Consider the following 23,839-nt stretch of genomic DNA (forward strand, 5'->3'; position numbering starts at 1 on the left):
GTAGAATTTGGTTACGTCAAGTTCCTACGTTTCTTCTTTACAGTGTAGATTTGGTTTTACAAAAGAAAAGAACTGAACTAGGTATACAAGAATCCAGGGAAAAAGCCTCGTCTATTTGAAATTTAGAACTATGCATAATCCAGAGTGACAACAAACTATCCACAAGCTTGTGTGACAAGAAGGGTGACTTTACCTTGAACATAGTCAACTTATATTTATGTCTACGGTCTAAGGTACATTTCCGAACTTTTGAAGTGCGACAGAGTCTCTTCCTTCTGTGTCTATTTCAAAGAGCGTCATATGACTCTTGCTCTGAAGATGCTTTATCAGGATGACAACATTTTTGGAATTATTGAGCAATGTCAGTTGTGACGTGTGTCATTAATTACTGGAGTGTGTGTGGAATGGTGTATATGCTGAACATTAAATATACTCCCGAAACATTAGAGATTGATATGTTATCATATCTCTCATGTCAACGTGACATTTTAAAACTGAATTTCGTTCGTTTGTGTATATCTCACTTAAAATTATTATAAAATACAATGTTTAAACTTAAAATAGGAAACAAAATGAATAGAATCAATAAGAAGTTTATTAAAAGGTTGGTGACAGTATTCTAAGGTATTCAAGGTTTGTGGTTTTAGGTTTTTGTCAATCGTATTAGCATCTGGCTATATTTGCCAAGGATTTCAGATTTCAGATTTCATCTAAAAAATTATCAACGATAAGCTATAGTTTAGTATCATTCTTGTTGAAGAGTACTGTTTCATTCTGTAACAATCACCTTCATTGGTGTTGTGACGATTAATTCGTATGACAATTTAAATGTACAGTTGTCGTAAGATGGTATATTACCAAAACGTTTGGCGACGTGATTCTACGTGTGATATTTATGTACAACTTATATCTGTTATGGGCGTTGCTATATTAAGTAAGGACAATAGTTTTTGATAAGCAACTTCTTTCTTCATTAAAACAATCAGGAGCGATAAGTCTGTAAATAACCGAGTATGGACCAGACAATCCAGTCACTGATATCATGAGCATCGATCTACGTAATTGGGATTCGATGACATGCATCAACCAAGTCAAGGACCCTGATCACCGTTAGTTATCCTCTTGCGAAAAGCATGGGTTTCTTAGGGGGTAAGTCTAATCCAAATATCATCTTTGTTCATTGTGATACTTTAGGGAATACTTAATCACAAATGTTTGAATTTATTTTAAAAAAAGGAATAGGTGTAATACAGACGATGAAAAACCACAGGGGAAATCGTCCCGAAACGAAACATTCCGCCACTGTTGGGATCCCCATTTGTGCGATCCCCATTTCTGATTGGTAAGACAAAAGTGGTTTAAGGGGGCATCTCATGCGTGACACAATATGTGTGAAAATATCAATCATTTGGCTTTAAAAGAAATTACAGAGAAGAAACAGTGTTCCACTGTGCCAAATTCGCAGACTGATTTTCAGTTTGTTCTCAATTCCAAGAGGGCTCTGTACTTGTTTGTTTTCAACAGATCACAAACTTCCATTCATTGGTAATGTTTCCACAGAGGATGCCCGACCACCATTAACACCAAACACCTTATCAAGAAGCACAAAATATCTCATTGAGCAGTCGGTCGACGCCAACAAATCATCTCGAGGGATGGAATCGAACTCTGTACAAATGTTGATTGAGATACCCCAGGTTGAGCAGGGTAATACTGCGATCACCATACAGTAAGTTTTATGCCACCCAAGAAGAAGAAATTTCGAAGTCTAGACAATGCCCATGAGAGATAAAAGATAACTTCTCACGAGTCAGTTAATGATTATCACAATGCTGTTTCACATTTAGTTGGACTGGGGGTTGTGTAAATTTAAGATGTCGCAAAACGTTTTCTACAAATCCATACAAATATCCGTCGCGCCCGTACAGTGCTTGTATTTCCTTGTGCCATGTACAACATCATTTAAATGCGTCGATGTCCAAACTGGTACACATCGAGTTATAACGTTTGTACTGGACAGACTTTTATACATCACTGACAGAGACATAGTCATGTGTTTTGAATACAAAAATGACATGTCTGCCCGAAAAGTGACCAACAAATATGTATGAGAAAAGGTCTGCACCAACTTGAGGCCCTCCTATATGTACAACTCTTTAACCTGTGACCACAATTTCCTGTGCATCTGGTGTCGAAACGATTGATACCCTTCTTTACCTTCGGATGTCTTTGTTTTTGGAATAAAGCATATGTAACATATGCCCTGGGCAAAAGATTACCTGGGCAGTCAGGGAGCTTGCATTCTCTCGTGTCACTTTCCAGAAGACGTGCAACGCAGTTAATTCCGTTGGATGGCGAAGTACACATCCTGGTTCTGCTGGCAGTTCCGTTTATTCTTTTTCCACAAGTGACTGTACACACTGGCTCACTCCAATTCGTCCAGTCCGTAACGTTGTCATTACCTGAAAAGAGTTATTAAGTTGGTATGTTGGCTTTCATTAACGCATCTTAATTATGCATTTAACCGCTGCATTGTGACATCGTTCGTGAACCGAAATTCAGGCACTGTTGAAAAGAATGTTTGACTTCGTGTGAGTTCACTGGAGTATGAACCTTGCCAAGAATGAGGGCCAAACAGTGTGAATGTCAGCCTATGTTTTTTACCTCGAATGATGTAGGCCTACATCTATACACAGTTTAATTTGGTACACGTGACTTTATGTTTCCACTGACCACCATGCAAGAACCAGCTGTAAAGTGGAATAAACTAGTTTCCCTAAACGAAAGGTGACATGGGTATGTATGCTCAACAGGCTCCACACGAGTGAGTGAGTGAGTTGGGTTTAACGCCGCTTTTAACAGTATTCCAGTTATATCGCGGCGTATCAGCTTAATGTGGGAGGAAAGCCCGAAGTGATGCAGGTCTCAGACATTTACCACTTCGGTGAAACTCACGAGCATGGGTATGGTGCTGACAAACCTAGAAACATAATCGGGGCGAACCGGGATTCGAACCCACAATCATAGGTTTCTGGCGTGCCACCCGTGCCCCCAGGCTCCATAAGAATATCTGTTTATCTGTAGTTTATTTACAGCAAATGTATTCAAATAATAATAATATTGGATGGGAAACGTCCGTTAAGAACTATCTCAGGAAGTCAGTCAAAATGACAATGCTTCGTACTTCATTTACATCAAGTACAATTGGCCGACACGACAATCGTGACGGGTGAGATTTCAGAAGATTTTTAATGAACCTGTGGCGATAACATGTATTAGTCATAATTATTATCGGACCAATCACTGGAAGGTGATTATAAGGATGTGTACTAAGATAAATTCATAGATTGCCGTAGACACGGATCGAGTCAATACCATGATGCATTGAATGTACATTTCTTGGGATGGTTCAGTAGGATTGGTCGTAGCGAGGATATCCGTAAACGATGCATACAGTCAAACTCTCTGACGTTTCTCAATGTATGCTTAAAGCTGAGTACAAGATTAAAGGGTCTAAAGGATCAGAAATAACGCTTCTGTATCTATTCGTGCTAGGGAATTCCCAGGCACCCGTCCTGGAAGGTATACTTAGTCCGCCAGTGTTTAGGTCATTTCAAGAATTCAGTCTCGTGAAACACGTATGAACGTCTAATTGTGTCGTTCATACATTTATGAACGTCAATTTTGCGGTCGTGTGATTGATTTTTTGGTCCGATGGAACAGCCGTATATCATGTAAATGTCACATTAAATGAATGGGTTTTTTTAAAAAGATTATAGTATTCCTTTCAATAGTATAACACTGTCATTGCACCGTTAAATGTAATTGTACAAACCTGAACAAACTCCTTAATGTGCTGTTCACAACATTGTGTTATGGTATCCAAACTCGGGATATTAGGTTAAGTATTAGTTCCTGGTCCGGATCTATGCACAATGATAATAACACTTTCGACCTGATAGTTGTTACTTTATAACATCCATATGTATATGCGTATCATATGTTTATGGCCATGTGTTAATTTTCGTTAGAAGTAAGCATTACGAACTAACTTGAGCAACGTGGAAGGTTACAAGGACTTGTAGCTGTTTCTTGCAAATGTTCCGTACAAAATAGACCATTATACGTGGGGGGCGGATTTGTACAAGTTCTTGTTCGAATGACAAATCCCTGGATATCTGTCCCACAGCGTTCTCCACACAGGGGTTTGCTCCAATCATCCCATTCAGATACCCCGCCGTCGACTGCAAGGTAGACGTTAAGGTGCCTATAGTACACTAGTTACTTTTCATCACCACATTGGAACATTAGACGTTCGTTACTGAGAGGCCTTTGCAGTGAAAATTACTTTTAGGGGTGAGACTCTGTGTTTTGTTCTCTGATATTAATAATGCTTGGAACTATTTAACTCTAATTCGATTTTAAATGCATCGGTAAACGTGAGATCTTTACTTCACTCTTCTGATACCACGACTGCCCTCATTCTATTGAATAAACTATTAACAAATCTGCGAATATTATTAACTATATCCAATAATCCAAAACTTTTCTTATTTGTCATAATATGGGAGTTTGTTTCTAGAAAACAAATTGCACATTATGACATGCATAATACAACAGTGTGGCCAGGCTCAGATTGAAGGACAGTGCCCCTTTGGTTTAATGTGTTAAATGTTTAATTCTCTTGTGCTCTAAGTTCCGGTTAAATAAATAACCACTTTTGCTTTTATTGTACAAAACATGTTTTTGGTGCAAACACTCCACCTTATCTAAGAGGGCTGCAGCTGCGATCTATACGATTAATTGTGAATGTGGTGACTCGCACCTCAAACCAAGTAGATACCTGCCTGAAAGAACAAACGACTTCAACAGCCAAAGAAGACAGCAAATCAACCCTCTCAGGCCACCAGCAAACATTCACAAGCCATCAAATTCAGTTTGACAAGTCCAAATCCTCTCAACCAAACTATAATAGGAATTGGAATCTAAGAAGCTATATAAATACGCCGTCACAAACATCTTGTCAACAGAGATAAAGGGAATTACATCTCGTCTCCCCATGAAGATCTATTCAATTGATTTTCACATAGTAACCAAGCAGGGTGTCAAAAAGGACATCTGGCTTCATTGCGTGTGTGCTATTTGATATTCTTACTGTACATCTGGCTTCAGCCAATCATCTGTGTCCTACTTCTTATCCATTACATGTTGTTGTTAATGTTAATCTGCTGCTTATCACAACATAATATGCATATATACCTCTCTTCCCTTGGTTGTATTCACTCTAACGTGATAACGGTGTACGGCTCTAATAAACGAGAAGTGTTTTCCATAAAGTTGAATGTTTTCTTATTTACTCACCACTTTCTGGAATACCAATCACATTCGTACTTAAAGCTGCAAAGATTTAGCTTGCTTAATGCTCAGTATTAAGACATCCTCAAACTTCGGTTGGGCTAATCTTTTGTAAATGCTCCTTATTGCAATCGTTCTAGTGTGTACTAGTTCACTGGTTCAGACTATGACCAAAAGCACAGTGTGTGTGTGTGTGTGTGTGTGTGTGTGTGTGTGTGTGTGTGTGTGTGTGTGTGTGTGTGTGTGTGTGTGTGTGTGTGTGTGTGTGTGTGTGTGTGTGTGTGTGTGTGTGTGTGTGCATTAAAACACTGGGAGAATTGTCCTCTTACCGACATCAAGAAATCTAAATCAAGACCCTTTCTCCACAATACCCACATGTATGTATTTACTCATGTATATAGACAGATCTAACGTGTATTTATCAAATATCGTTTTGAAACACAGTTAAATAAACTTACTTGGACATTGATTGAGGAGACAGTTTCGAGTTTCGCTTTCATTGTAAGGTCCTTCACACATTGCACCGCCAAATTCCGGAGGTATACAATTTCTGATTCTGACAACCACTTTCGTGGCATTGATGGAGCAGCTTACAGAACATTCAGGGTTATCCCATTCACCCCACATCGTGAATCTTCCGTTAACTGAAAAGTAAACACATATGGCATTCAGTAAATGCAGGAGATACATGTACATCGTGGGGTGAGCTGCACGCTCAGCAGTCTGTTGCATTATTTCTGAATAAGTGATAACACAGTATTTCAATCCCCTCTTCGTCCACTGATACAACGCACTCCCAATTTTATGACAGTTTGATTTTGGCCTTTCTCATACACTATGACATGAATATAATTTCATTTATTGTAGCTGGTGAGTCACCCTCAATCCGTCTCTACTGTACCATCAAAGATCATGGCTACTGTTGATCATTCAGGCACACCGAAACACCATCAGTCATACTGTAACAGGGAACGTCCGCCTAGATACGTTCGCCTTGTCCGCAATTAATATTTAAATAAGAGTTTTAAAGTAGTATGTGCCCTCTTCATCCCATGTCACGAGCAAACCTGTTAGCCTGCAGATATATTAGTTGTATACTCAACAATAAACGTTCCTGTGACACCAATATTTTCGTGTATTTTTCAAACAAGTAAAGTTTGATTTTCAATATTGTAGTATATGTATGGGATCAAGTCACAAAAACGCAACTGCTACAGAAAAACATGCATTCCATGCAAACGTTTACTTTTATGCAAGCCCCATTCATTGCACAACCCAAGAATGGGTATAAAAACATGTGCGTTAACGTGATTCCATATACATTGTTTAGCATCGTGCTGACAACAACCACTCAGAAAAATTACAAAATTACGCAATTATTCAACATTACGAAATGTCACGCCTGTCCGGAAATGAGCGTCTGGGAGTCATTGGTATGCTTAAAGCAGGATCGAGTCAACGTGATGTTGCAAGACAATTTGACGTCCACAGAAACACCAGTTGGTGTTTATGGCAACGTTGGCAACAGACGAATGCAGTTAGAGGCCATCCTCGGAGTGGCAGGCCACGTGTAACCAATAATCGACAAGACAACTGGATTCGAACAAAACACCAACGAAATCGATTTAAGCCAGCAACAGTGACTGCAAGAAGCATCCCTGGCCTTCGACGAATATCTTCACAAACCGTACGTCGTCGCCTCTGATGTGCAGTGTTTGTCGCCTTTCTGGCGAGACGTCCCATTTTGACAGGAAACCAGCGTCAAGCACGTCTACAGTGGTACAGACAGCATCTACGCTGGGCGGCCGTGCAGTGGGGACAACTTCTATTCACTGACGAGTCTCGTTTTCACCTCAGCCACAGCGATGGACGGATTGGAGTGTACCGACGTCGAGGTGAACGTTACGTCAATCATTGTATCATGGAAAAGTGAGTGAGTGAGTGAGTGAGTGAGTGAGTGAGTGAGTGAGTGAGTGAGTGAGTGAGTGAGTGAGTGAGTGAGTGAGTGAGTGAGTGAGTGGGGTTTAACGCCGCTTTTAACAGTATTCCAGTTATATCACGGCGTGTCAGCTTAATGTGGGAGGAAATCCCAAAGTGATGCAGGTCTCAGACATTTACCAGTTTCGGTGAAACCCACGAGCACGGGTATGGTGCTGACAAGCCTAGAAAGATAATTGGGGCGAACTGGGATTCGAACCCACAATCATAGGTTTCTGCCGTGCCCAAGGGACGCAACTCTGCACAGCGAATCGCGGCGCCTTAGACGACTGGGCCACCAGTGCCCCGTGTCATGGAAGAAGATCGGTTCGGGGACGGCAGCGTTGTGGTATAGGGTGAGATTACAGCAAGACAGAGGACCCGTTTGATAGTGGTAGAAGGAAATCTTAATGGACAGCGCTACTGAGAGGAGATCATCGGCCTTGTTGTTCTACCGTTTTTGCGTCGTCATGGCCCAGACATTACCTTTCAACATGACAACTCATATTTCTCGACTTGTTCAGGATTCACTTCAAGAAAACAACGTGAATGTCATCCCCTGGCCGGCTCTCTCCGCTGATCTCTCGAATCGAATCGAGCACATGTGTGATGAGATGGATGGGCGCCTTTTGTCGTTAACAACGTGTTCCACAGACACTCCAGGAACTTCGAAACATGCTCTAGCAGATATGGACAGATATCCCGCTTTGTCCATTCCATGAGACGAAGATGTGTTGCTTGCATCGCAACCAGAGGTGGACACACACAATATTGATTTGTAAATTGACATTTTGGCATTTTCATGGTTTTGTATGAAATCACGCATTTTCTGAATTCAATATGGCTAATTTAACCATTTAAACACTTACAGGAGTCTTTAATTAAATCTTATTCAATGCCACAGGAACTTTTGTTGTTCAGTATTTCTAATTCACATGAATCTTCAAATTATTGAACAGAGGATATACATGTGTTTAAAATGGGTCCTTTCCATCTTGTCTCACTTGATCACTATTTCTCACAAATAAAAAGCTTGATTGAGTGCTGACATTGGTTCATCGAAAGTGATGAAATGTTACAGTAATTGGATAACCATGTGTAATGCGTGTAATTTCTGAACCATGTGATCAATGAAAACATCATCTGAACATATTTTGTGAAATATTTATTAAATAGGTTCCTTCAACTTTTTCATATGAGTGTCCTCATAAAGCTGAAACTTAAATAGCAGTAACATGAAATGTGGTTCATTGGGTGACACTTGATTTTATTTCTGATATAATGGATCGATTTATTTGCAGAGTGATTTGAGAAAGTTTTTTATTCTAAAAATATCAGATGACGGGAGAGCAAAATTAACTGGGTTTCTCTTGAGTCCTTTATGGATTTATGGGTGTTTCCTTCACTCAGAGTGGTGTGGTGTGAGTGTTGTGTTAATTGGCTTTCAAATATATTTCAGTTTAATCACAGAGTGTAAGCTTAAAGTTTCGCAGACAGCCCAAAGCGATGCATGGCGAAGATAATCAGCACTTTTGCAAACGTTATCAAACAGTTAGAATAGGTATTTTCATCACGCTTTGTTCATATGCAACATCTCCCATCAATCTAATATTCTTTCAATCTGTAGTCAAGTTAATACGTTCAACATTTGCAAATAAGTTGACATTGTTTGAAATTGTTTTTCAAGTCATTTACAAAGATTATAAGTATCATACATACTTGGACATTCTGTGTGGTTGCAACTTCTGTTTGCACGCTCTTCAGAGGGTCCTGGACAGTTGGCTCCCCCAAACTGTGGAGGTGGTTTGGTGCAGTTCCTATTTCTAGAAACTATCTTCTCGGCTTCACGTGCACAGGTGACAGGACAGAGAGGGTTACTCCATTCACTCCATTCACTAAAACCACCATCAACTGCAAAACACAATCAAACGTTACTCTTGGGTTCTGAAGTCATTTGATAAACGTTTCGTTTCCCCAATTGAATGTTTAGTGAGTTGTGATTGTGATGTGTTCATATGTGTTTCAGTTACATCACAGAGTGTAAGCTTAATATTTGGCGGACAGCCCAAAGCAGTACAAGTCGTAGATGCTTACCACTTAGATGATACACAGAAACCGATATGGTGATGACAAAGAAAGGATCATAATCCGAATGAATACGGGACAACGAAAAACATAGATTGGAAATCTGGTAAAGCTTATGTTATATATACATTGGCAATATGGTAAGAACCGATCAGCCCAGTTTGGGTGATTGAGCTGTTACTTTATATTGTGTATTGGAAATACGTCACCACGTTTAGTGCCATTCTGGTAACAAAGTATTCCAACGTTGGTTGTACTAATAATATACTTTACCTATACATAATTATTTTTAGCAAGTACAGCAAATACTTTAATAATACTATGCAATATTTACATACCATCTGTACAACTTCATAATAGACCATTCAGCTTATTTCTTAAGCAAATGTGTTAGTGCTTCATAGTCCACAAATTTTTGAACAATTAGAAAAGTAACATTTATTATGCCTTGTTACTGTGCAAACCACATACCACTTTAAACATGTGCAACAAAAGGGGACATTGTTTTAATCTTTGGCTGAATCTATACGTTTTTCAAGTCAAAAACAAAGTTTATAAGAGATGCATACTTGGACATTCTGTGTGGTTGCAACTTCTGTTTGCACTCTCTTCAAAGGGTCCTGTACAGTTGGCTCCCCCAAACTGTGGAGGTGGTTCGGTGCAGTTCCTATTTCTAGAAACGATCTTCTCGGCTTCACGTCCACAGGTGACAGGACAGTCAGGGTTACTCCATACACCCCATTCACTAAAACCACCAACAACTGCAAAACACAATCAAACGTTACTCTTGGGTTCTTAAGTCATTTGATAAACGTTTCGTTTCCCCAATTGAATGTTTTAGTGAGTTGTGATTGTGATGTGTTCAAATGTGTTTCAGTTACATCACAGAGTGTAAGCTTAATATTTGGTGGACAGCCCAAAGTGGTACAAGTCGTCGATGCTTACCACTTTGATGATACACAGAAACCGATATGGTGATGACAAAGTAAGGATCATAATCAGGGTGAATACGGGACAACGAAAAACATAGATTGGAAATCTGGTAAAGCTTATGTTATATATACATTGGCAATATGGTAAGAACCCATCAGCCCAGTTTGGGTGATTGAGCTGTAACTTTATATTGTGTATTGGGAATACGTCACCACGTTTAGTGCCATTCTGGTAACAAAGTATTCCAACGTTGATTGTACTAATAATTTACTTTACCTATACATAATTATTTTTAGCAAGTACAGCAAATACTTTAATAATACTATGCAATATTTACATACCATCTGTACAACTTCATAATAGACCATTCACCTTATTTCTTAAGCAAATGTGTTAGTGCTTCATAGTCCACAAATTATTGAACAATTAGAAAAGTAACATTTATTATGCCTTGTTACTGTTCAAACCACATACCACTTTAAACATGTGCAACAAAAGGGGACATTGTTTGAATCTTTGGCTGAATCTATACGTTTTTCAAGTCAAAAACAAAGTTTATAAGAGATGCATACTTGGACATTCTGTGTGGTTGCAACTTCTGTTTGCACTCTCTTCAAAGGGTCCTGTACAGTTGGCTCCCCCAAACTGTGGAGGTGGTTCGGTGCAGTTCCTATTTCTAGAAACGATCTTCTCGGCTTCACGTCCACAGGTGACAGGACAGTCAGGGTTACTCCATTCACCCCATTCACTAAAACCACCATCAACTGCAAAACACAATCAAACGTTACTCTTGGGTTCTTAAGTCATTTGATAAACGTTTCGTTTCCCCAATTGAATGTTTTAGTGAGTTGTGATTGTGATGTGTTCAAATGTGTTTCAGTTACATCACAGAGTGTAAGCTTAATATTTGGTGGACAGCCCAAAGTGGTACAAGTCGTCGATGCTTACCACTTTGATGATACACAGAAACCGATATGGAGATGACAAAGTAAGGATCATAATCAGGGTGAATACGGGACAACGAAAAACATAGATTGGAAATCTGGTGAACCTTATGTTATATATACATTGGCAATAGGGTAAGAACCGATCAGCCCAGTTTGGGTGATTGAGCTGTAACTTTATATTGTGTATTGGGAATACGTCACCACGTTTAGTGCCATTCTGGTAACAAAGTATTCCAACGTTGATTGTACTAATAATTTACTTTACCTATACATAATTATTTTTAGCAAGTACAGCAAATACTTTAATAATACTATGCAATATTTACATACCATCTGTACAACTTCATAATAGACCATTCAGCTTATTTCTTAAGCAAATGTGTTAGTGCTTCATAGTCCACAAATTATAGAACAATTAGAAAAGTAACATTTATTATGCCTTGTTACTGTTCAAACCACATACCACTTTAAACATGTGCAACAAAAGGGGACATTGTTTGAATCTTTGGCTGAATCTATACGTTTTTCAAGTCAAAAACAAAGTTTATAAGAGATACATACTTGGACATTCTGTGTGGTTGCAACTTCTGTTTGCACTCTCTTCAAAGGGTCCTGTACAGTTGGCTCCCCCAAACTGTGGAGGTGGTTCGGTGCAGTTCCTATTTCTAGAAACGATCTTCTCGGCTTCACGTCCACAGGTGACAGGACAGTCAGGGTTACTCCATACACCCCATTCACTAAAACCACCAACAACTGCAAAACACAATCAAACGTTACTCTTGGGTTCTTAAGTCATTTGATAAACGTTTCGTTTCCCCAATTGAATGTTTTAGTGAGTTGTGATTGTGATGTGTTCAAATGTGTTTCAGTTACATCACAGAGTGTAAGCTTAATATTTGGTGGACAGCCCAAAGTGGTACAAGTCGTCGATGCTTACCACTTTGATGATACACAGAAACCGATATGGTGATGACAAAGTAAGGATCATAATCAGGGTGAATACGGGACAACGAAAACATAGATTGGAAATCTGGTAAAGCTTATGTTATATATACATTGGCAATATGGTAAGAACCCATCAGCCCAGTTTGGGTGATTGAGCTGTAACTTTATATTGTGTATTGGGAATACGTCACCACGTTTAGTGCCATTCTGGTAACAAAGTATTCCAACGTTGATTGTACTAATAATTTACTTTACCTATACATAATTATTTTTAGCAAGTACAGCAAATACTTTAATAATACTATGCAATATTTACATACCATCTGTACAACTTCATAATAGACCATTCACCTTATTTCTTAAGCAAATGTGTTAGTGCTTCATAGTCCACAAATTATTGAACAATTAGAAAAGTAACATGTATTATGCCTTGTCACTGTGCAAACCACATACAACTTTAAACATGTGCAACAAAAGGGGACATTGTTTGAATCTTTGGCTGAATCTATACGTTTTTCAAGTCAAAAACAAAGTTTATAAGAGATACATACTTGGACATTCTGTGTGGTTGCAACTTCTGTTTGCACTCTCTTCAAAGGGTCCTGTACAGTTGGCTCCCCCAAACTGTGGAGGTGGTTCGGTGCAGTTCCTATTTCTAGAAACGATCTTCTCGGCTTCACGTCCACAGGTGACAGGACAGTCAGGGTTACTCCATTCACCCCATTCACTAAAACCACCATCAACTGCAAAACACAATCAAACGTTACTCTTGGGTTCCTAAGTCATTTGATAAACGTTTCGTTTCCCCAATTGAATGTTTTAGTGAGTTGTGATTGTGATGTGTTCAAATGTGTTTCAGTTACATCACAGAGTGTAAGCTTAATATTTGGTGGACAGCCCAAAGTGGTACAAGTCGTCGATGCTTACCACTTTGATGATACACAGAAACCGATATGGAGATGATAAAGTAAGGATCATAATCAGGGTGAATACGGGACAACGAAAAACATAGATTGGAAATCTGGTGAACCTTATGTTATATATACATTGGCAATATGGTAAGAACCGATCAGCCCAGTTTGGGTGATTGAGCTGTAACTTTATATTGTGTATTGGGAATACGTCACCACGTTTAGTGCCATTCTGGTAACAAAGTATTCCAACGTTGATTGTACTAATAATTTACTTTACCTATACATAATTATTTTTAGCAAGTACAGCAAATACTTTAATAATACTATGCAATATTTACATACCATCTGTACAACTTCATAATAGACCATTCAGCTTATTTCTTAAGCAAATGTGTTAGTGCTTCATAGTCCACAAATTATTGAACAATTAGAAAAGTAACATTTATTATGCCTTGTTACTGTTCAAACCACATACCACTTTAAACATGTGCAACAAAAGGGGACATTGTTTGAATCTTTGGCTGAATCTATACGTTTTTCAAGTCAAAAACAAAGTTTATAAGAGATGCATACTTGGACATTCTGTGTGGTTGCAACTTCTGTTTGCACTCTCTTCAAAGGGTCCTGTACAGTTGGCTCCCCCAAACTGTGGAGGTGGTTCGGTGCAGTTCCTATTTCTAGAAACGATCTTCTCGGCTTCACGTCCACAGGTGACAGGACAGTCAGGGTTACTCCATTCACCCCATTCACTAAAACCACCATCAACTGCAAAACACAATCAAACGTTACTCTTGGGTTCCTAAGTCATTTGATAAACGTTTCGTTTCCCCAATTGAATATTTTAGTGAGTTGTGATTGTGATGTGTTCAAATGTGTTTCAGTTACATCACAGAGTGTAAGCTTAATATTTGGTGGACAGCCCAAAGTGGTACAAGTCGTAGATGCTTACCACTTTGATGATACACAGAAACCGATATGGAGATGATAAAGTAAGGATCATAATCAGGGTGAATACGGGACAACGAAAAACATAGATTGGAAATCTGGTGAACCTTATGTTATATATACATTGGCAATAGGGTAAGAACCGATCAGCCCAGTTTGGGTGATTGAGCTGTAACTTTATATTGTGTATTGGGAATACGTCACCACGTTTAGTGCCATTCTGGTAACAAAGTATTCCAACGTTGATTGTACTAATAATTTACTTTACCTATACATAATTATTTTTAGCAAGTACAGCAAATACTTTAATAATACTATGCAATATTTACATACCATCTGTACAACTTCATAATAGACCATTCAGCTTATTTCTTAAGCAAATGTGTTAGTGCTTCATAGTCCACAAATTATAGAACAATTAGAAAAGTAACATTTATTATGCCTTGTTACTGTGCAAACCACATACCACTTTAAACATGTGCAACAAAAGGGGACATTGTTTGAATCTTTGGCTGAATCTATACGTTTTTCAAGTCAAAAACAAAGTTTATAAGAGATGCATACTTGGACATTCTGTGTGGTTGCAACTTCTGTTTGCACTCTCTTCAAAGGGTCCTGTACAGTTGGCTCCCCCAAACTGTGGAGGTGGTTCGGTGCAGTTCCTATTTCTAGAAACGATCTTCTCGGCTTCACGTCCACAGGTGACAGGACAGTCAGGGTTACTCCATTCACCCCATTCACTAAAACCACCATCAACTGCAAAACACAATCAAACGTTACTCTTGGGTTCCTAAGTCATTTGATAAACGTTTCGTTTCCCCAATTGAATGTTTTAGTGAGTTGTGATTGTGATGTGTTCAAATGTGTTTCAGTTACATCACAGAGTGTAAGCTTAATATTTGGTGGACAGCCCAAAGTGGTACAAGTCGTCGATGCTTACCACTTTGATGATACACAGAAACCGACATGGAGATGATAAAGTAAGGATCATAATCAGGGTGAATACGGGACAACGAAAAACATAGATTGGAAATCTGGTAAAGCTTATGTTATATATACATTGACAATAGGGTAAGAACCGATCAGCCCAGTTTGGGTGATTGAGCTGTAACTTTATATTGTGTATTGGGAATACGTCACCACGTTTAGTGCCATTCTGGTAACAAAGTATTCCAACGTTGATTGTACTAATAATTTACTTTACCTATACATAATTATTTTTAGCAAGTACAGCAAATACTTTAATAATACTATGCAATATTTACATACCATCTGTACAACTTCATAATAGACCATTCAGCTTATTTCTTAAGCAAATGTGTTAGTGCTTCATAGTCCACAAATTATTGAACAATTAGAAAAGTAACATTTATTATGCCTTGTTACTGTGCAAACCACATACCACTTTAAACATGTGCAACAAAAGGGGACATTGTTTGAATCTTTGGCTGAATCTATACGTTTTTCAAGTCAAAAACAAAGTTTATAAGAGATACATACTTGGACATTCTGTGTGGTTGCAACTTCTGTTTGCACTCTCTTCAAAGGGTCCTGTACAGTTGGCTCCCCCAAACTGTGGAGGTGGTTCGGTGCAGTTCCTATTTCTAGAAACGATCTTCTCGGCTTCACGTCCACAGGTGACAGGACAGTCAGGGTTACTCCATACACCCCATTCACTAAAACCACCAACAACTGCAAAACACAATCAAACGTTACTCTTGGGTTCTTAAGTCATTTGATAAACGTTTCGTTTCCCCAATTGAATGTTTTAGTGAGTTGTGATTGTGATGTGTTCAAATGTGTTTCAGTTACATCACAGAGTGTAAGCTTAATATTTGGTGGACAGCCCAAAGTGGTACAAGTCGTCGATGCTTACCACTTTCATGATACACAGAAACCGATATGGAGATGATAAAGTAAGGATCATAATCAGGGTGAATACGGGACAACGAAAAACATAGATTGGAAATCTGGTAAAGCTTATGTTATATATACATTGGCAATAGGGTAAGAACCGATCAGCCCAGTTTGGGTGATTGAGCTGTAACTTTATATTTTGTATTGGGAATACGTCACCACGTTTAGTGCCATTATGGTGACAAAGTATTCCAACGTTGATTGTACTAATAATTTACTTTTCCTATACATAATTATTTTTAGCAAGTACAGCAAATACTTTAATAATACTATGCAATATTTACATACCATCTGTACAACTTCATAATAGACCATTCACCTTATTTCTTAAGCAAATGTGTTAGTGCTTCATAGTCCACAAATTATTGAACAATTAGAAAAGTAACATTTATTATGCCTTGTTACTGTGCAAACCACATACCACTTTAAACATGTGCAACAAAAGGGGACATTGTTTGAATCTTTGGCTGAATCTATACGTTTTTCAAGTCAAAAACAAAGTTTATAAGAGATACATACTTGGACATTCTGTGTGGTTGCAACTTCTATTTGCACTCTCTTCAAAGGGTCCTGTACAGTTGGCTCCCCCAAACTGTGGAGGTGGTTCGGTGCAGTTCCTATTTCTAGAAACGATCTTCTCGGCTTCACGTCCACAGGTGACAGGACAGTCAGGGTTACTCCATTCACCCCATTCACTAAAACCACCATCAACTGCAAAACACAATCAAACGTTACTCTTGGGTTCCTAAGTCATTTGATAAACGTTTCGTTTCCCCAATTGAATGTTTTAGTGAGTTGTGATTGTGATGTGTTCAAATGTGTTTCAGTTACATCACAGAGTGTAAGCTTAATATTTGGTGGACAGCCCAAAGTGGTACAAGTCGTCGATGCTTACCACTTTGATGATACACAGAAACCGATATGGTAATGACAAAGTAAGGATCATAATCAGGGTGAATACGGGACAACGAAAAACATAGATTGGAAATCTGGTAAAGCTTATGTTATATATACATTGGCAATATGGTAAGAACCGATCAGCCCAGTTTGGGTGATTGAGCTGTAACTTTATATTGTGTATTGGGAATACGTCACCACGTTTAGTGCCATTCTGGTGACAAAGTATTCCAACGTTGATTGTACTAATAATTTACTTTTCCTATACATAATTCTTTTTTAGCAAGTACAGCAAATACTTTAATAATACTATGCAATATTTACATACCATCTGTACAACTTCATAATGGACCATTCAGCTTATTTCTTAAGCAAATGTGTTAGTGCTTCATAGTCCACAAATTATTGAACAATTAGAAAAGTAACATTTATTATGCCTTGTTACTGTGCAAACCACATACCACTTTAAACATGTGCAACAAAAGGGGACATTGTTTGAATCTTTGGCTGAATCTATACGTTTTTCAAGTCAAAAACAAAGTTTATAAGAGATACATACTTGGACATTCTGTGTGGTTGCAACTTCTGTTTGCACTCTCTTCAAAGGGTCCTGTACAGTTGGCTCCCCCAAACTGTGGAGGTGGTTCGGTGCAGTTCCTATTTCTAGAAACGATCTTCTCGGCTTCACGTCCACAGGTGACAGGACAGTCAGGGTTACTCCATTCACCCCATTCACTAAAACCACCATCAACTGCAAAACACAATCAAACCTTACTCTTGGGTTCCTAAGTCATTTGATAAACGTTTCGTTTCCCCAATTGAATGTTTTAGTGAGTTGTGATTGTGATGTGTTCAAATGTGTTTCAGTTACATCACAGAGTGTAAGCTTAATATTTGGTGGACAGCCCAAAGTGGTACAAGTCGTCGATGCTTACCACTTTGATGATACACAGAAACCGATATGGTAATGACAAAGTAAGGATCATAATCAGGGTGAATACGGGACAACGAAAAACATAGATTGGAAATCTGCTAAAGCTTATGTTATATATACATTGGCCATAGGGTAAGAACCGATCAGCCCAGTTTGGGTGATTGAGCTGTAACTTTATATTGTGTATTGGGAATACGTCACCACGTTTAGTGCCATTCTGGTGACAAAGTATTCCAACGTTGATTGTACTAATAATTTACTTTTCCTATACATAATTCTTTTTTAGCAAGTACAGCAAATACTTTAATAATACTATGCAATATTTACATACCATCTGTACAACTTCATAATAGACCATTCAGCTTATTTCTTAAGCAAATGTGTTAGTGCTTCATAGTCCACAAATTATTGAACAATTAGAAAAGTAACATTTATTATGCCTTGTTACTGTGCAAACCACATACCACTTTAAACATGTGCAACAAAAAGGGACATTGTTTTAATCTTTGGCTGAATCTATACGTTTTTCAAGTCAAAAACAAAGTTTATAAGAGATGCATACTTGGACATTCTGTGTGGTTGCAACTTCTGTTTGCACTCTCTTCAAAGGGTCCTGTACAGTTGGCTCCCCCAAACTGTGGAGGTGGTTCGGTGCAGTTCCTATTTCTAGAAACGATCTTCTCGGCTTCACGTCCACAGGTGACAGGACAGTCAGGGTTACTCCATTCACCCCATTCACTAAAACCACCAACAACTGCAAAACACAATCAAACGTTACTCTTGGGTTCCTAAGTCATTTGATAAACGTTTCGTTTCCCCAATTGAATGATTTAGTGAGTTGTGATTGTGATGTGTTCAAATGTGTTTCAGTTACATCACAGAGTGTAAGCTTAATATTTGGTGGACAGCCCAAAGTGGTACAAGTCGTCGATGCTTACCACTTTGATGATACACAGAAACCGATATGGAGATGATAAAGTAAGGATCATAATCAGGGTGAATACGGGACAACGAAAAACATAGATTGGAAATCTGCTAAAGCTTATGTTATATATACATTGGCCATAGGGTAAGAACCGATCAGCCCAGTTTGGGTGATTGAGCTGTAACTTTATATTGTGTATTGGGAATACGACACCACGTTTAGTGCCATTATGGTGACAAAGTATTCCAACGTTGATTGTACTAATAATTTACTTTTCCTATACATAATTCTTTTTAGCAAGTACAGCAAATACTTTAATAATACTATGCAATATTTACATACCATCTGTACAACTTCATAATAGACCATTCACCTTATTTCTTAAGCAAATGTGTTAGTGCTTCATAGTCCACAAATTATTGAACAATTAGAAAAGTAACATTTATTATGCCTTGTTACTGTGCAAACCACATACCACTTTAAACATGTGCAACAAAAGGGGACAGTGTTTGAATCTTTGGCTGAATCTATACGTTTTTCAAGTCAAAAACAAAGTTTATAAGAGATACATACTTGGACATTCTGTGTGGTTGCAACTTCTGTTTGCACTCTCTTCAAAGGGTCCTGTACAGTTGGCTCCCCCAAACTGTGGAGGTGGTTCGGTGCAGTTCCTATTTCTAGAAACGATCTTCTCGGCTTCACGTCCACAGGTGACAGGACAGTCAGGGTTACTCCATTCACCCCATTCACTAAAACCACCATCAACTGCAAAACACAATCAAACGTTACTCTTGGGTTCCTAAGTCATTTGATAAACGTTTCGTTTCCCCAATTGAATGTTTTAGTGAGTTGTGATTGTGATGTGTTCAAATGTGTTTCAGTTACATCACAGAGTGTAAGCTTAATATTTGGTGGACAGCCCAAAGTGGTACAAGTCGTCGATGCTTACCACTTTGATGATACACAGAAACCGATATGGTAATGACAAAGTAAGGATCATAATCAGGGTGAATACGGGACAACGAAAAACATAGATTGGAAATCTGGTAAAGCTTATGTTATATATACATTGGCAATATGGTAAGAACCGATCAGCCCAGTTTGGGTGATTGAGCTGTAACTTTATATTGTGTATTGGGAATACGTCACCACGTTTAGTGCCATTCTGGTGACAAAGTATTCCAACGTTGATTGTACTAATAATTTACTTTACCTATACATAATTCTTTTTTAGCAAGTACAGCAAATACTTTAATAATACTATGCAATATTTACATACCATCTGTACAACTTCATAATAGACCAATCACCTTATTTCTTAAGCAAATGTGTTAGTGCTTCATAGTCCACAAATTATTGAACAATTAGAAAAGTAACATTTATTATGCCTTGTTACTGTGCAAACCACATACCACTTTAAACATGTGCAACAAAAGGGGACATTGTTTGAATCTTTGGCTGAATCTATACGTTTTTCAAGTCAAAAACAAAGTTTATAAGAGATACATACTTGGACATTCTGTGTGGTTGCAACTTCTGTTTGCACTCTCTTCAAAGGGTCCTGTACAGTTGGCTCCCCCAAACTGTGGAGGTGGTTCGGTGCAGTTCCTATTTCTAGAAACGATCTTCTCGACTTCACGTCCACAGGTGACAGGACAGTCAGGGTTACTCCATTCACCCCATTCACTAAAACCACCATCAACTGCAAAACACAATCAAACGTTACTCTTGGGTTCCTAAGTCATTTGATAAACGTTTCGTTTCCCCAATTGAATGATTTAGTGAGTTGTGATTGTGATGTGTTCAATTGTGTTTCAGTTACATCACAGAGTGTAAGCTTAATATTTGGTGGACAGCCCAAAGTGGTACAAGTCGTCGATGCTTACCACTTTCATGATACACAGAAACCGATATGGTGATGACAAAGTAAGGATCATAATCAGGGTGAATACGGGACAACGAAAAACATAGATTGGAAATCTGGTAAAGCTTATGTTATATATACATTGGCCATAGGGTAAGAACCGATCAGCCCAGTTTGGGTGATTGAGCTGTAACTTTATATTGTGTATTGGGAATACGACACCACGTTTAGTGCCATTATGGTGACAAAGTATTCCAACGTTGATTGTACTAATAATTTACTTTTCCTATACATAATTCTTTTTTAGCAAGTACAGCAAATACTTTAATAATACTATGCAATATTTACATACCATCTGTACAACTTCATAATAGACCATTCAGCTTATTTCTTAAGCAAATGTGTTAGTGCTTCATAGTCCACAAATTATTGAACAATTAGAAAAGTAACATTTATTATGCCTTGTTACTGTGCAAACCACATACCACTTTAAACATGTGCAACAAAAGGGGACATTGTTTGAATCTTTGGCTGAATCTAAACGTTTTTCAAGTCAAAAACAAAGTTTATAAGAGATGCATACTTGGACATTCTGTGTGGTTGCAACTTCTGTTTGCACTCTCTTCAAAGGGTCCTGTACAGTTGGCTCCCCCAAACTGTGGAGGTGGTTCGGTGCAGTTCCTATTTCTAGAAACGATCTTCTCGGCTTCACGTCCACAGGTGACAGGACAGTCAGGGTTACTCCATTCACCCCATTCACTAAAACCACCAACAACTGCAAAACACAATCAAACGTTACTCTTGGGTTCCTAAGTCATTTGATAAACGTTTCGTTTCCCCAATTGAATGATTTAGTGAGTTGTGATTGTGATGTGTTCAAATGTGTTTCAGTTACATCACAGAGTGTAAGCTTAATATTTGGTGGACAGCCCAAAGTGGTACAAGTCGTCGATGCTTACCACTTTGATGATACACAGAAACCGATATGGAGATGATAAAGTAAGGATCATAATCAGGGTGAATACGGGACAACGAAAAACATAGATTGGAAATCTGCTAAAGCTTATGTTATATATACATTGGCCATAGGGTAAGAACCGATCAGCCCAGTTTGGGTGATTGAGCTGTAACTTTATATTGTGTATTGGGAATACGACACCACGTTTAGTGCCATTATGGTGACAAAGTATTCCAACGTTGATTGTACTAATAATTTACTTTTCCTATACATAATTCTTTTTAGCAAGTACAGCAAATACTTTAATAATACTATGCAATATTTACATACCATCTGTACAACTTCATAATAGACCATTCACCTTATTTCTTAAGCAAATGTGTTAGTGCTTCATAGTCCACAAATTATTGAACAATTAGAAAAGTAACATTTATTATGCCTTGTTACTGTGCAAACCACATACCACTTTAAACATGTGCAACAAAAGGGGACATTGTTTGAATCTTTGGCTGAATCTATACGTTTTTCAAGTCAAAAACAAAGTTTATAAGAGATACATACTTGGACATTCTGTGTGGTTGCAACTTCTGTTTGCACTCTCTTCAAAGGGTCCTGTACAGTTGGCTCCCCCAAACTGTGGAGGTGGTTCGGTGCAGTTCCTATTTCTAGAAACGATCTTCTCGGCTTCACGTCCACAGGTGACAGGACAGTCAGGGTTACTCCATTCACCCCATTCACTAAAACCACCATCAACTGCAAAACACAATCAAACGTTACTCTTGGGTTCCTAAGTCATTTGATAAACGTTTCGTTTCCCCAATTGAATGTTTTAGTGAGTTGTGATTGTGATGTGTTCAAATGTGTTTCAGTTACATCACAGAGTGTAAGCTTAATATTTGGTGGACAGCCCAAAGTGGTACAAGTCGTCGATGCTTACCACTTTGATGATACACAGAAACCGATATGGTAATGACAAAGTAAGGATCATAATCAGGGTGAATACGGGACAACGAAAAACATAGATTGGAAATCTGCTAAAGCTTATGTTATATATACATTGGCAATATGGTAAGAACCGATCAGCCCAGTTTGGGTGATTGAGCTGTAACTTTATATTGTGTATTGGGAATACGTCACCACGTTTAGTGCCATTCTGGTGACAAAGTATTCCAACGTTGATTGTACTAATAATTTACTTTTCCTATACATAATTCTTTTTTAGCAAGTACAGCAAATACTTTAATAATACTATGCAATATTTACATACCATCTGTACAACTTCATAATAGACCATTCACCTTATTTCTTAAGCAAATGTGTTAGTGCTTCATAGTCCACAAATTATTGAACAATTAGAAAAGTAACATTTATTATGCCTTGTTACTGTGCAAACCACATACCACTTTAAACATGTGCAACAAAAGGGGACATTGTTTGAATCTTTGGCTGAATCTATACGTTTTTCAAGTCAAAAACAAAGTTTATAAGAGATACATACTTGGACATTCTGTGTGGTTGCAACTTCTGTTTGCACTCTCTTCAAAGGGTCCTGTACAGTTGGCTCCCCCAAACTGTGGAGGTGGTTCGGTGCAGTTCCTATTTCTAGAAACGATCTTCTCGACTTCACGTCCACAGGTGACAGGACAGTCAGGGTTACTCCATTCACCCCATTCACTAAAACCACCATCAACTGCAAAACACAATCAAACGTTACTCTTGGATTCTTAAATCATTTGATAAACGTTCTTTTCCCCAATTGAATGTTTTAGTGGGTTGTGATTGTGATGTGTTCAAATGAGTTTCAGTTACATCACAGAGTATAAGCTTAATATTTGGTGGACAGCCCAAAGTGGTACAAGTCGTAGATGCTTACCACTTTGATGATACACAGAAACCGATATGATGATGACAAAGAAAGGATCATAATCCGGGTGAATACGGGACAACGAAAAACATAGATTGGAAATCTGGTGAAGCTTATGTTATATATACATTGGCAATATGGTAAGAACCGATCAGCCCAGTTTGGGTGATTGAGCTGTAACTTTATATTGTGTATTGGGAATACGTCACCACGTTTAGTGCCATTCTGGTAACAAAGTATTCCAACGTTGATTGTACTAATAATTTAATTTACCTATACAAAATTATTTTTAGCAACTACAGCAAATACTTTAATAATACTATGCAATATTTACATACCATCTGTACAACTTCATAATAGACCATTCACCTTATTTCTT

The 23,839-nt window shown here is 38.2% G+C and overlaps 1 protein-coding gene across 1 annotated transcript; it reads right to left on the reverse strand.

Annotated features, from left to right (window-relative positions):
• Positions 1–1,525: 1,525 nt before the first annotated feature.
• On the reverse strand, positions 1,526–21,869 carry LOC124126395 (SCO-spondin-like). Its single transcript, XM_048385958.1, has 17 exons — positions 21,857–21,869; positions 21,222–21,413; positions 20,285–20,476; positions 19,348–19,539; positions 18,412–18,603; positions 17,475–17,666; positions 16,538–16,729; positions 15,602–15,793; positions 14,666–14,857; positions 13,730–13,921; positions 12,794–12,985; positions 11,859–12,050; positions 10,923–11,114; positions 9,987–10,178; positions 9,052–9,243; positions 2,280–2,462; positions 1,526–1,668 (listed from the first exon to the last, which is right to left on the reverse strand). The coding sequence occupies exons 1-17, from the start codon at positions 21,867–21,869 to the stop codon at positions 1,526–1,528; spliced, it is 3,027 nt and encodes a 1,008-aa protein (XP_048241915.1).
• Between the last annotated feature and the right edge of the window lie 1,970 nt (positions 21,870–23,839).

Source organism: Haliotis rufescens, unplaced genomic scaffold (assembly GCF_023055435.1).
Source record: "Haliotis rufescens isolate VD_foot unplaced genomic scaffold, xgHalRufe1.0.p SCAF_6, whole genome shotgun sequence".
In the NCBI taxonomy this organism is placed as follows: Eukaryota; Metazoa; Mollusca; class Gastropoda; order Lepetellida; family Haliotidae; genus Haliotis; species Haliotis rufescens.